The sequence below is a fragment of the Medicago sativa genome, chromosome 1 (assembly GCF_051527215.1).
Source record: "Medicago sativa cultivar Bolivia chromosome 1, Bolivia_mono, whole genome shotgun sequence".
In the NCBI taxonomy this organism is placed as follows: Eukaryota; Viridiplantae; Streptophyta; class Magnoliopsida; order Fabales; family Fabaceae; genus Medicago; species Medicago sativa.
This window is the reverse complement of record NC_140749.1, coordinates 21,172,194-21,185,217: the sequence shown is the minus strand read 5'-3', so window position 1 is coordinate 21,185,217 and position 13,024 is coordinate 21,172,194. Positions and strand designations below refer to the sequence as shown.

At 34.7% G+C, this 13,024-nt stretch overlaps 1 protein-coding gene across 1 annotated transcript; it reads right to left on the bottom strand.

Annotated features, from left to right (window-relative positions):
- Nucleotides 1–635: 635 nt before the first annotated feature.
- On the bottom strand, nt 636–5,360 carry LOC146953559 (B3 domain-containing protein LOC_Os12g40080-like). The gene is made up of 10 exons (XM_085710605.1): nt 5,174–5,360; nt 4,628–5,060; nt 3,619–3,752; nt 3,209–3,488; nt 3,003–3,098; nt 2,200–2,327; nt 1,800–2,079; nt 1,592–1,684; nt 1,150–1,214; nt 636–1,053 (listed from the first exon to the last, which is right to left on the bottom strand). The coding sequence occupies exons 1-10, from the start codon at nt 5,228–5,230 to the stop codon at nt 787–789; spliced, it is 1,833 nt and encodes a 610-aa protein (XP_085566731.1). The 5' UTR covers nt 5,231–5,360; the 3' UTR covers nt 636–786.
- Between the last annotated feature and the right edge of the window lie 7,664 nt (nt 5,361–13,024).

Here is a 13,024-nt window from a genome sequence, read left to right as displayed (position 1 = left end):
TTGCAATCACACTGTCAGAACGTAATCTCACTCTATTAGCTAACTGAGTGAGATATCAAGAGGTTAGGGAATAATGTGGAAAGACATTAGAATACTAGTCAATGAAGTTTAATCTCAGCACAACTTGTTAATATTTTATAGTTTCAACGTCTAACAACCATCTATTTAAATTCACCACTTTAACAATCAAATTAACTTAATAGTTCATTAATCAAGTCCATGTGGATTCAAAATCTTGATGTTATGTTATCCCCTTTGAAACACGGTGTAGGGAGATATGAGGCCTAAATGTCGCACAACACCAAGAGAATTGCTCTTCTCCCATCTGTTTTTGCTCATTCCGGCTAAAAAAATACACCTGTGCGATTTAACTAACACTGAGAATACACCTGCGTGAGTTGACTCAAGTTCGGCTATTTTAACGGGAATGAGCAAAAACAAATGAGAAAAGCAGTGATCCAACACCAATTGTGCTTTTACAAACCCAACAGTGTGGTTAAGGACCAATGAATCACACCATTAGGAACAAGGATGTTATGATCGTGAAATTGGAGCGGAAACTAAGTTAAACAAACCAAACTGGAGAGGAACTCATAAGTTTTACACAACCGAAAAAGCATTACAAAACAATCATATAGTAAAAATCCAAAGGCTGATTATGATATTGCTTAGATTCAAATGAAACTTGAAAGTTTACAATAACAAAATACAAAGCTTAAAATCATAGGGCTAAACATCTAACGCTTGAAAGGACAAAACAAGCAAAATGTTCAACTAAATAGTACCTTAAAGAACAATAGAACAAACAGCCAAGGGGTTCTTTCCAACAATTGAAACATCAAACACAAACTTGCTCTCATCAATCAACTTGAAGAGAAGAGTATCTCCAATCTCCACTTTGCATTCTTTTATGAATTGTCTCCAACCTTCAGAGAACCTATAACCATGAATACTATCGTAATAATTCACTTTTACAAAACATGATCGTCCCCCCATTTTCAACTCCAGAGAGTTTTCATGACTTCCTCTTTTCATAAACTCCTTTGGAACATTCTGCAAATATAAACAAAAATATTATGTATATATGTAGCTCTAACATCTCTATCTATATATTAACATAGTAACCATATTTTATGTAATTAATCATACCGGATATTTTGAATACACATCAATCTTGAATGTTTTAGGTTTCTTCACATTATCACCTTCTGAATCTGGAGAAACACAAAATGTTAATATATAAACTTATTTAAAAAAAAAAAGTTCTATAAATTATTTAGAGATTTAGAAATATGCCTTAGAACTTAAAAAATTAAAATGATGTCCTTAAACTTATCAATAATTTGAAATAGGCAATGACTGAGTTAAAAAACTTAATTGAACCCTAGAACTTTGAAATAATTTGTAAACACACATTTAAAAAACTTGACATTATTTCAAATTCATTAGGGCATAATCATAAATAATTTAATATATAAGTTTAAATATACACTAAACAATTAAAAACATTTAAGTTCAAAGACTTAATCAATTATTGATAAATTCAGGGATCAAATTAAAAAATAAAAGTTTAGATAAGTTGGAAGAATACTTTCAAGATGATTTGTTGGGCAGCTCCTAGAAGTTCCTTTAAATTCTTTTCTCTTTGAATTATCACCACAAGAAGAGGTCCCTTCCTTATAACCTGGTAATTGGGGTCAAAGAATAAGAAGTTGAAAGAAGAAAAAAAACTAGTGAATTCAAATATCAAATAAAAGCATTTTCAATAACATAAAACCAAATAAGAAAGAACAAAAAACCTTGCGATATTAATTTCTTTAAGCTTGGTTGCTCCCTTGATGGAGTAATAGTAACGGTGAATGAAAGTGGTTCTCTTTGAGTCATCACAAATTTACATTCATCACCAATCTGTAAGTTATATTTTTGGTTAAATGATTTCCAACCAGTAGTCACAAGAGATCTTCTATACTTATCTTCAAACGTCACATTCACTTTCATAACCATGTCCTCACCAACTCTTAAGTTTGCAGTCCCATTAAATTTGTTCAAGTGTGCTCTTGAAAAATTACTTGGTATCACCTGTTTCAATTCATCATGTACAACAAATTATTAGAGATTAGTGGGATTTTATTTTTGGAAACAATATATTAGTGTTAATTAAAGCCAAAATTAGTAGACATTTTTAGATGGTAAACTTACCAACATATTGCTGCCATGGACGTAAGATTTTGACAATGTAACATAAAAAAAGGGATTCTCATTATTGTCTCTCTCATTAACAACTTCAACTGGTGAGCAATTTTTAATCATGCCTCCACTGTCCCTACCTGCAAAGTAATACACTCATCATTAAAAATTTCCTACTTTAGAGTTCATTTGCAACGTATTAGAAAAAGTAATTTTCTTGACAAAAAAAAAGTAATTTTACTAGAAACAAGCCTACATTTATTTATATATCATGATAAAAAATAGGGAAACGTTAACGGAGGCACTCTTTAAGACCTTTAAAAGGTAAATTTTTTTTGAAAATTTATGTAATTAATGCATTGAAAATTGAAATATTTGACTTGTTTATGGAATAATTTCTTCTTTTGAAATGCTTAAAGAGTGTCTCAGGGACACTCGTTAACAAGACCCTAAAAAAAATTTAAATCATATCATATTTAAAAAATGACTAATAGGAAAAGTTATTCAAAACACCTTTCCCCTCCTTTAGTTTCTATCATTTTATATTTATTTTGGGGTTGGCTAGCACCTTTGCTACCACCCTTTTGGTTTATTTTTTTAAAAAAAAGGTTCAAGGTTTTCATTTTATTCAAATAGTAATCAAATGATGAAAAATTCATTAAAATAATTAAATTTTTTGATTTATTAAAATAGTAACATATAAAAATTCAATATTTTAGTTTAAATATACTATAAACAACTAATATTTAATCAATTATTGGTAAATTAAGGGACCAATTTAAAAAAATAAAAGTTTAGATAAGTTAAAAGAATACTTTCAAGAAGATGATTTGTTGGGCAGCTCCTAGAAGTTCCTTCAAATCCTTTTCTCTTTGGATTATCACCACAAGAAGAGGTCCCTTCTTTATAACCTGGTAATTGGGATCAAAGAAAAAGAAGTTGGAAAAAAAAGTAAAAAAAAAAAAAAAACTAGTGAATTCAAATATCTATAAGCATTTTTAATAACAAAAAAAGGAAAAACCTTGCGATTTTAATTTCTTTGAGCTTGATTGCTCCCTTGATGGAGTAATAATAACAAGAAATGAAAGTGGATCTCTTTGAGTCATCACAAATTTACATTTATCACCAACTTGTAAGTTATATTTTTGGTTAAATGACTTCCAACCAGTAGTCAAAACAGATCTTCTATTATTATCTTCAAAGTTCACATTCACTTCCATAGTCTTGTCCTCACCAACTCTTAAGTTTGCAATCCCTTTAAATTTGTTCAAGTGTGCTCTTGAAAAATCACTTGGTATCACCTATTTCAATTCATCATGGACCACATTTTATTTATTAAAGATTAGTGGTATTTTATTTTTGGAAACAATATTAGTGGTATTAACTAATGCCAAAATTAGGATACTTTATTAGCTAGTAGGATAGACTTACCATCCTGCATCCATGGGCGTAAGACTGTGGCAATGTAACATCGAAAAAGGGATTCTCATTATTGCCACTCTCATTAACAACTTCAACTGGTGAACAATTTTTAGCCTTCTTAATCATGCCTTCTCTGTCCCCACCTGCAAAGGAATATACTCATCATTAAAAATTTCCTGTTTTAGAGTTCATTTGCTACGTATTAGAAAAAGTAATTTTACCAGAAACAAGTTTAGATTTATTCATCATGATAAAAATATATTTTTTTAAAGGTTTAATTGCAGTTTTGCCCCTTTAAGTATCACAATCTTGCAATATTGTCCCCATAGAAGAAAAAAACAATAACAAATCAATCCCCTAAGTTTACCCCCTTTTACACTTTTGACCCTTCATACCAATTTTGATTGGGTTAATGCATACTTGGCATCCATATCATTTTATTTATTAAGATTAATTGCAGTTTTTGGCCCCCTAAGTATCACAATTTTACGATTTTGACCCCTAAGAAAATAGAAAGTTACACCTCACTTAAAGTGACGTGGGTGTCACGTATGCATTGACTTGATCAAAATTGGTTTGGAGGACCAAAAATGCAAAAATGGATAAGCTTAGGAGACAGATTTGTTATTATTTTCTATAAGGGATCAAAATCATAAGATTATGATACATTGGGATCAAAACTGTAATTAAACCTTTTTTTAATTCATATTCAAAAAATGACTAATAGGAAAAGTTATTCAAAACACCTTCCCACTTTATGCAGCTTATTTTAATCAAAAACCATTATGCAGGTTTTAGATATTCTTAAGATTCTCATTTTTCTTAAGCAAGATTCTCAACTTCTTCAAATAGTTAGAAATGATGAAAAACTAGTTAAAATAATTAAATTTTTTAATTTATTAAAATTGTAATATATAAAAACAAAACTATAACAAAAAAATCATTATCCTAGCAAGAAAGAAAAGGAGAAAAAGTACAAAAGAAACATAAATTTGAAAAGCAAGGTAAAAGAAATCACCTGAGAATATTGGCTGGGTAGTATCCAAATCCACACTATTTTTTCTCTTGCCATTTTTTCTTGTCCTTTGAGCTTGGGTGGGTATTTCACTTTCATCTAAACTCTTATCACTATCACCACTCACTTCAACTCCTTCTTTAGCTTTTTCAGTAGCTTCAACAACTTCATCAATGGATTTTATGTTGGAATAGTTTATTTCTAAAGTATTGGCACCAAATATCTTAACCTTGAAACATGATCCACCTATGTAATTAAAAGTCAAGAGATATCCATACTTCAGAAACTTTGCAAAACTTTCCCAATTGTTTTGAAACCAAATATCACCATTATTCTCTACCCAAAATATTTCTTGTTGAACACCATTTGGGAATTGAAGGAATATTGGGTTTGATATTCTTTTCCAAAAGTTCTGCACATACTTCTTGGGAATCCTCTGCAACAAGAAGTTCAGAAAGATATCAACATTTTTAAAAGCAAACATAGATAAATAAAACGGTATCAATGCAACATATTGTAAATATAGAGTGTACTAATGTATATGCTTACAAGCTTCTTATCTTGCAATATTATCCTATGAAAATCGGGGATATTTTGAAATGACATTATGAATCACGAAGAAATTAGAAACAATGCTTTTTGGATTACGAAGTTAGAAACAATGCTAGTGGCTCTACTCTAGGTTTTTTCTTTGGTGTACTAAAATTGTTCAACTATTGATTGACTACTAATGGCCGTTGTGTCTTTTCAATGGTTACTACGATTGGGAAATAAATAATATTACAACCGTGAAATAAAAATTAAATAATATTAACTTATCATTTTATTTTATTTATCTATTATAACAATGGTACCCTCAAAAAAAAAAAACAATGGTACCATTGAAACTTTATGAGGTAGCACTTAGGTGACATTGGTACCCCAATGTCACGTGATATTGGTCAACCACAATATCACATGTGTACAAAAGGACAAATTACAAGATTGACCGTGTTTTATATATTTATAAGGAGAGTTCAAATTAATGTTATAACGCTCTATCGTTTTACTCGATTTATATTTTTTAAATTTTATGGTTAGATTGTAAGTTTATATCATTTAGATCATCCATGTAAATTTTAACATAAATCTAAAATCATTTGATATGTATTTTAGAATCACCAAGATTGATGATGTTTTATTAAAACGAAAAAACCGTTAACCATGATGAGACACAATAACATATCAAATGATTTTAGATTTATGTAAAAATTTGTAGACATAATCCAAATTATATAAACTTACAATCTAACTGTTATATTCAAAAAATATGAATTGAGTAAAACAATATTGAGCGGTTGATGGTCTGATTAGGCAAGTGTACCAAATTGTTTACCAAGTAATAAAGTGATAAGTAGAGTATCATATCCACATGGATTGTCGTTTCGTCTAAAAATTCGCGTTACGTGTTTGGGAAGAAAAAAAATAATAAGGGTTTATAGTTTCCAATTTAATCTGTTTACAACAGAACAAGTTTACCTGTTTGATTGCAGAATGTTAGCGGCGGTTAGGATTGTTTAAATCCTCTCTATTCATTTCTTGGAATTAATTTATAGTCAAGCCGCGTCAATTATTCTAAGTAGACTATCTAAGTGATGAGTTTGTTGGGACATGATAACCTAATCAGTTTATCAAGTTGCACCTGCTGGTCGCACGGTGATCCTTAAATGCGGGGTCTTACTCTTTCGGTCGATTTCGGTCTATCCCTCCGCCTATTGAGTTGCACCTACCGGTCACATGGTGATCCTCACGTGTGGGGTCTTACTCCCTTAGGGGTAATTAAAACATAAACTTAAATTAGAGTCCCAAAATTTCCAAAGGTATGGTGGTCAGTGTTCCTAAATGTTCTCTCATCTATGAATATTAGAAGTACATAACACACCCTCCCTCACGATAGTTCTACAAACGAGCAGCCCCATCAGCGTCTACCATACCAAGGTGCGAGGAGAATGAAGTTACTGGACTGATTTAAGTCGTGAAATCACCTTGTTTCCTTAATTAATAACTACTTACTACCTGATTTCAGCAGATGTTCATCAATATTAGGCATGTCACCTTTCCTAAGTACTTACTATCAGGGTACGCTCGCTTTTGATTTGTTTTGTTGGTTCCTAACTAATTACTTCATAGTTAGACGGATATAAATATCAAGATAAGAATATCAGTATTATATCAAGTCACTACCTAAGTATCTATATCAGGGTTATGTTTCAGAGGAGACAATCTTAGGCACTACAATAAAACTAAATAGCTAACAGAAAATAACTGAATAAACGAATTTAAATTAAATAATTATCCAACAAATAAAATAGAGGTTCATCTTATAACCCTAGCTTAAAAAGATTTAGTTACTCATGGTAACTAAAGACAAATTACAAAAGAAATGAAACATACCCTAGAGAAACTTGGAGTGAGGAGAGAGAAACTCCTCCCTGTAAGCTCCTAGTGCTTGCCTTCCTCTTGAAATGCTTCGCTCTGAATGAGAAATTGTGAGTGATGAATGTGGTATTTATATGGAGAGTTTCCACCTGAAGTCGGATCCAAATATCGGGCTTTTTCCCACTAAAAAGTAGCAAAAAGCAGTTTTGGCCCGCATTCAACAATGATCGGGCGTACAGGCCATGATCGGGATGCATGAGTGTGCAAAAAATGCATGCTCGGCGCACTTGTGGCATGCTCGGGGCGCATGGACCACGCTCGGGGAGCCTGTGAGTGTGTTCTGATGCTTAAATCTCCGATTTTCCGTCCTTTAGATGTTTGCTTCCATATAAGATGTCTTGAGACCTGAGATCAGAATTTCTCCGTCTATAACGTCTTTCGAGGCCGCTTGAATCTTCATTTTTTATCTTCCCAAAGTCTTCACTAATCTTCATATGTCTTGATTTTGCCGATTTGCATGATTTATTTATGAATTACATTAAAAACACCCTAGAATTGCGATGTTTAAAAAAAAAAATTACAGACTCAAATATAAAAAACACTACAAATGTCCTGAAATCATGTTGAACAAATTAATTATTGAATCGAATTTCAAATTATATTTGAGTTGATTCAATTCATTGTTATAGTTTTAAGGGTTAAATATGTTTTTTGTCCTTATAAATATATCAATTTTTCGTTTTAGTCCCTCTAAATGTTTTCTTCAAATTTTAGTCCATGAAACAATTTCTATCTTCACTTTTGGTTCTCCTTTAAATTAAACTCATATGTAGAATTCATATTTTTGAATATAATTTTGCAGAAAAATTTATAATATTATAAGAATCTCTCAAAAAATAGAATTTTTTTAACAAAACATTAATTTAATATGAATTTTTATATTTTTTTAAGGTTAAAAATTCATATTTAATTTGTGTTTTGTTAAAAATTTCAAATATTTTTAGAATATTTTACACATTTTTTATAGGGATCAAAAGTAGTGATTGTAAATTTTATAGGGACTAAAAGTTGAAGGAAAATTTTAGAGGGATTAAAACGAAAAGTTGGTATATTTATAGGGAACAAAAACATATTTAACCCTACTTTTAAATTATTTTTTTTTTGAAACGGCAAAATATTATTAACCGACAAGCCCGTGCGAGAAGCACTAAAAAGCTCGGGTGGAAAAAAAATACAAAAAGGGGAAATCGGTTGCCAATCAATCACCAGGCTCGAACAAAAACCCCTTAAAAACCACCCCATAGAGTAATGACGCAAGAATATACATTTGACGAAACACATGCATACCCGTGCGTCAACACCAAAGGCCACCGAAACAACCAAAGTGACCCTACAATACCATAACAGACCTGCACAACTAGTGCATCAAAACAGCTACAGCAGCGCAACCTAAAGGAATTCCAAAACCGATCCAGCTGCAGCCAGGCCTGACAGATGAACCGCTGACCCTTAGCTGGCCTCAAAAAAGCCTCCCAACAGCTGATAGGGAAGCTTCTGCCCAGCTGAACAAACCAGTCCACAAAACAGCACCGAAACAAGATGAAGAAAAAGCAGGCACCTATACACAACACCTGCACAACTTAGGCAAGGCAATAACAGCAAGCAAAAACAGCCGAACAATAGCTACACTGAACCAAAACTGGCACAAGACAGTGGACAAACAGATGACAGGCTGCACTAAACCGAACATAGAATTACCGCATCAAACAATCCCGTGGGCACAAATTCCATTCAAAAAACATACAAGCTGGAGTACTCGAGCGACTTAACAACCACCGCCAAGATAACACCTTAACCTCCTCCACAATCTTCTCCCAACAAGCAATCTCATTATTAAAAATATGACCATTTCGCGCCTTCCAAATCACCCAAATTATCGCTTGCCAAATCCAACACAACCCCTTCCTCACTTTCTTATTAAAAGTACGCCACACCATTAGATTGTGCCAAACATTCGAAGCCAAAGCACAATGAATGAAAAGATGCACCGATGACTCCGGAACCGTCACACACCAAACACAATTTGGGCCCACATCCGGCGGTAAGCAATTTCTAACCAACAAATTAACCCGGGTCGGGATCCTATCGAGAAGACATTTCCAAACCAAGGCTATGACCTTCGACGGCGCCCCGGATTTCCAAATCTTACGGAAAACTCTTCTATCCCCATCCGGCTGAAGCTCCTCCCCAATCTCTTTCCCGTTCCAACTTCGAATACAAGGACTTCACCGAAAAAGTGTCGCCATCTTCCAACTTCCACCTCCAAAAATCCTCATGAAGACTCCACACAAAGTCCTCCAAATCACCCCGTAACTCCATAAGAAGGTTATTTTCCCACACAAACAATTCACGCCTCCAACTTAAACCCCATCTCCCACCCTCGTCATTGGTAGTCCACATTTCTTGAACCGTTGCCTCTTGATTGTTGGAAATTGAGAAGAGTCTTGGATATTTGAACATAAACGCCACCTCACCTCTCCAAGGAACCTTCCAAAAACTAGTCAAGGCCCCATTTCCCACTTTCCTCTCTACCTCCTCATTAAACCAATCCACTTCCTCACCTTTTGCAAGGGACACCAAATCCTTCCACCACTTAGATGCATTACTCGGCCACCCACCACTTCCTCCTTCTACCAACTCTCCCACCTTATGCCCATATCTTTCCACAAGAACATCCTTCCAAAGGGTATTATCTCCTTGAAGTAACCTCCACCTCCACTTGGCTAGGAGACACAAGTTAACCAACCTCACATCTCTAACCCCAAGGCCCCCATTCTCCTTTGGTTGACACACCACCTTCCAACTCACCCAATTAATTTTCCTACCACCGTCCACGCCCCCCCCCCCCCCCCAAAGAAACTCCCTTTGGATTCGGACAATCTTTTTCATAACACTAACCGGCATCTTGAAAAAGGAAAGGTAAAAAATAGGAATGGCATTCAACACGGAATTTAGGAGGACAATTCTACCACCAAGGCTCAAATACTTATTCCCTCATGAGAATAATTTTTTAGAAAATTGATCCAATAAAGGTTCCCACATAGAGACCCTACCCGAATTTCCACCAACCGGCAACCCCAAGTATTTAAACGGGAAGACACCTTGACTACAATTTAAGAAATTACAAGCCATATCCATAAACCCGGGTTCCACATTTATACCCAACAAACAACTTTCGTAAAAGTTCACTTTCAAACCGGACACCATCTCAAAACCTCTTTAACAAGGCTTTTAAAGTCCACAAATTCTCCACCGTTGCTTTCCCCACACAAATAGTATCATCGGCATATTGAAGATGAGAGAAAACTTTCCCCTCCTTCTTCAACGAAAACCCTTTAAACAAACTTAACCTCTCCGCATTCCTCATTAGCCCACTAAAACCCTCCGCCACCAAAAGGGAAAGAAAGGGGGCTAGAGGATCACATTGTTTAAGACCACGATGAATATTAATCTCTTCCGTCGGGCTCCCATTAACAAGAATGGACATACTCCCACCACACACACAAGCCGTCATCCACGCTATCCATTTTGGGCCCATCCTCACCCTCTCCATCATATACACCAAAAAACCCCAATTGACGGAATCGTAAGCCTTCTCGAAGTCGACCTTAAGAATCAAGCAATCCGACTTTGATTTTTTAGCAAAGTCCACAATTTCATTCATCACCAACACCCCATCCCCCAAAACTCCTCCCTTTAAGAAAAGCCGGTTGATTTGGTGAAATAATACGATTCATCACCCTACCCAATCTCCTAGCCAAGACCTTTGCCAAGAGCTTATATAGACACCCTAGGAGAGAAATAGGCTGATAATCTTTCAATTCCATAGGCGACTTAATTTTGGGAATTAAAGCAACAAAGTAAGCCAACATGGACTTAGGGATTCTCTCATTACCATGGAATTGGTCGAACATGATTCTAACCACATTCTTGATCAAATACCAAATCCTTTTTACAAAAGCAAAATTGAAACCATCCGGGCCGGGACTTTTATCCCCATCACACTCTTCCAACACACCTTCAATTTCCTCCATAGAGAATGGAGCCTCCAAAGTATCTTTCTCCTCGTCATTCAACATCTCAAAGGGAACTCCATCAAGCTTAGGACGCTCCCACTCCACTTCCGCAACATGCTCTTTAAAATACTCCACCACCACTCTCCTCACCTCCAAAGGAGATTGCACCCACTCCTCCCCCCTCTTTAAAGCTTTAATTGAATTCCGATTATGCCTTAATTTCACACACTTATGAAAATATTTTGATCGCGCTCTTTGCATCATATTAGAATCCTTTGCCTTAAGAAGCTTCCACAAATCACCAAATAACCCTTTCCTACGAAGGATTTCCTCGCCACACAAACCCACATCTTCCCCTCTAACATCTAAAACCCGAATATCCTCCACTAACTTATCAATTTTTGCCTCCATGTCTCCATACTCCCCTTTGTGCCAATCCTTAATCTTCACTTTCAAACCCTTAAGCTTGTCTTTCAACACAAAACTCATCCACCCGTTACTAGGGAGATCTCGCCACACCTCCTCCACCACCCCTTTAAAATTACTATTCTCTAACCAAAAATTATTAAAGCGAAACGGCCTAGGCCCCCAATCCCACCCACCTTCCTTCAACACAAGCGGACAATGATCGGACACATCTCTAGGAAGCACCCAAAGAGAAGAATCTCCCCAAAGAGACACCCAATCCTCCGAAACAAGCACCCTATCAATCCTACTCATTGAGCGACCATTAGGATGATACCACGAATACCTCCTACCCAACACATTCAAGTCCTCCATCTCCACATCCCTCACAAAATTGTTAAAGAGAAACATTTCTTCCCTTTGACTAGACGAAGCCGTACCGTTAACCCCCCTTCTTTCTTCATCACTCCCCACCGTATTAAAATTCCCTAAGATACACCACACCCCCTCCCCCAAACTCCTTCTCAACTCAATAAGCTTCTCCCATAATCTTTTTTTAGCCGGTAAATCACACTTAGAATACACATTAATAAGAAAGCAACGATGGTTGAGCACCCCCCAATCCAAACACACACCGACATAACCCTCACCAATAAAAGAGAAATTAAAAGTCGCACTAGACTTTCGCCAAATAGATAAGATTCCACCACTATTAAACAAGAAGTAAGTTTTTTTTTTTTTACGCAATAAACAAGTAACCTTAGGAGAGCTTTTTTTTTCATATATCAAATTATTATCATTCAAGTTGATTTTTATGATCAACCTTTTTAATTGGTTAATTTAATTTGTTCGTAAGATTGTCTATTATCTAATTATCAAAGATCAATTTAAAGTTTCGTTGGACAACACTTCCTAATTTCAAATACTAAATTAACAATTCCTGCAATACAAAAGTACCGATTCAAAATTATGACATTATTGATCCAAAAATTATAATTTTAAAAGCTCTCTGGCTTTTGTCATTGGTTTTCGTTTTATTTGTGAGGTTTGGTGATTGATGTCTTGGCATTTTAGTCACATAGGAAAATTCAATATAATTATCATTATCACTTTTTTTCAACTTCTTCATGATGGAGGTCTATTTCCAAATCTTGTCAAATATCATGAGTCCCATTTTCATATCTGAAGCCTAAGAAATGTGCATATGACTGATCAGAGAATAGTGTTGTATCTCAACTCAACCATTTTGATTCCGCACATCACAGACAATCACGTTTATCCGATTTTCTTTCTTTTCATTCACATTCATAAGTATTTGGTAGATAGTAGAAAGATTCTTTACCACATTTTTTCACAGAACTCTTAGATATTATGAATCATCAAGTGTCATCAAGAAGATATTGTGTGCGATTCTGACTACATAAGTATATTATTAATACGTAAAATTAATCCCTATTTACTTCTATATGAAGCTCAGATACCTGATATGATATGGATACGA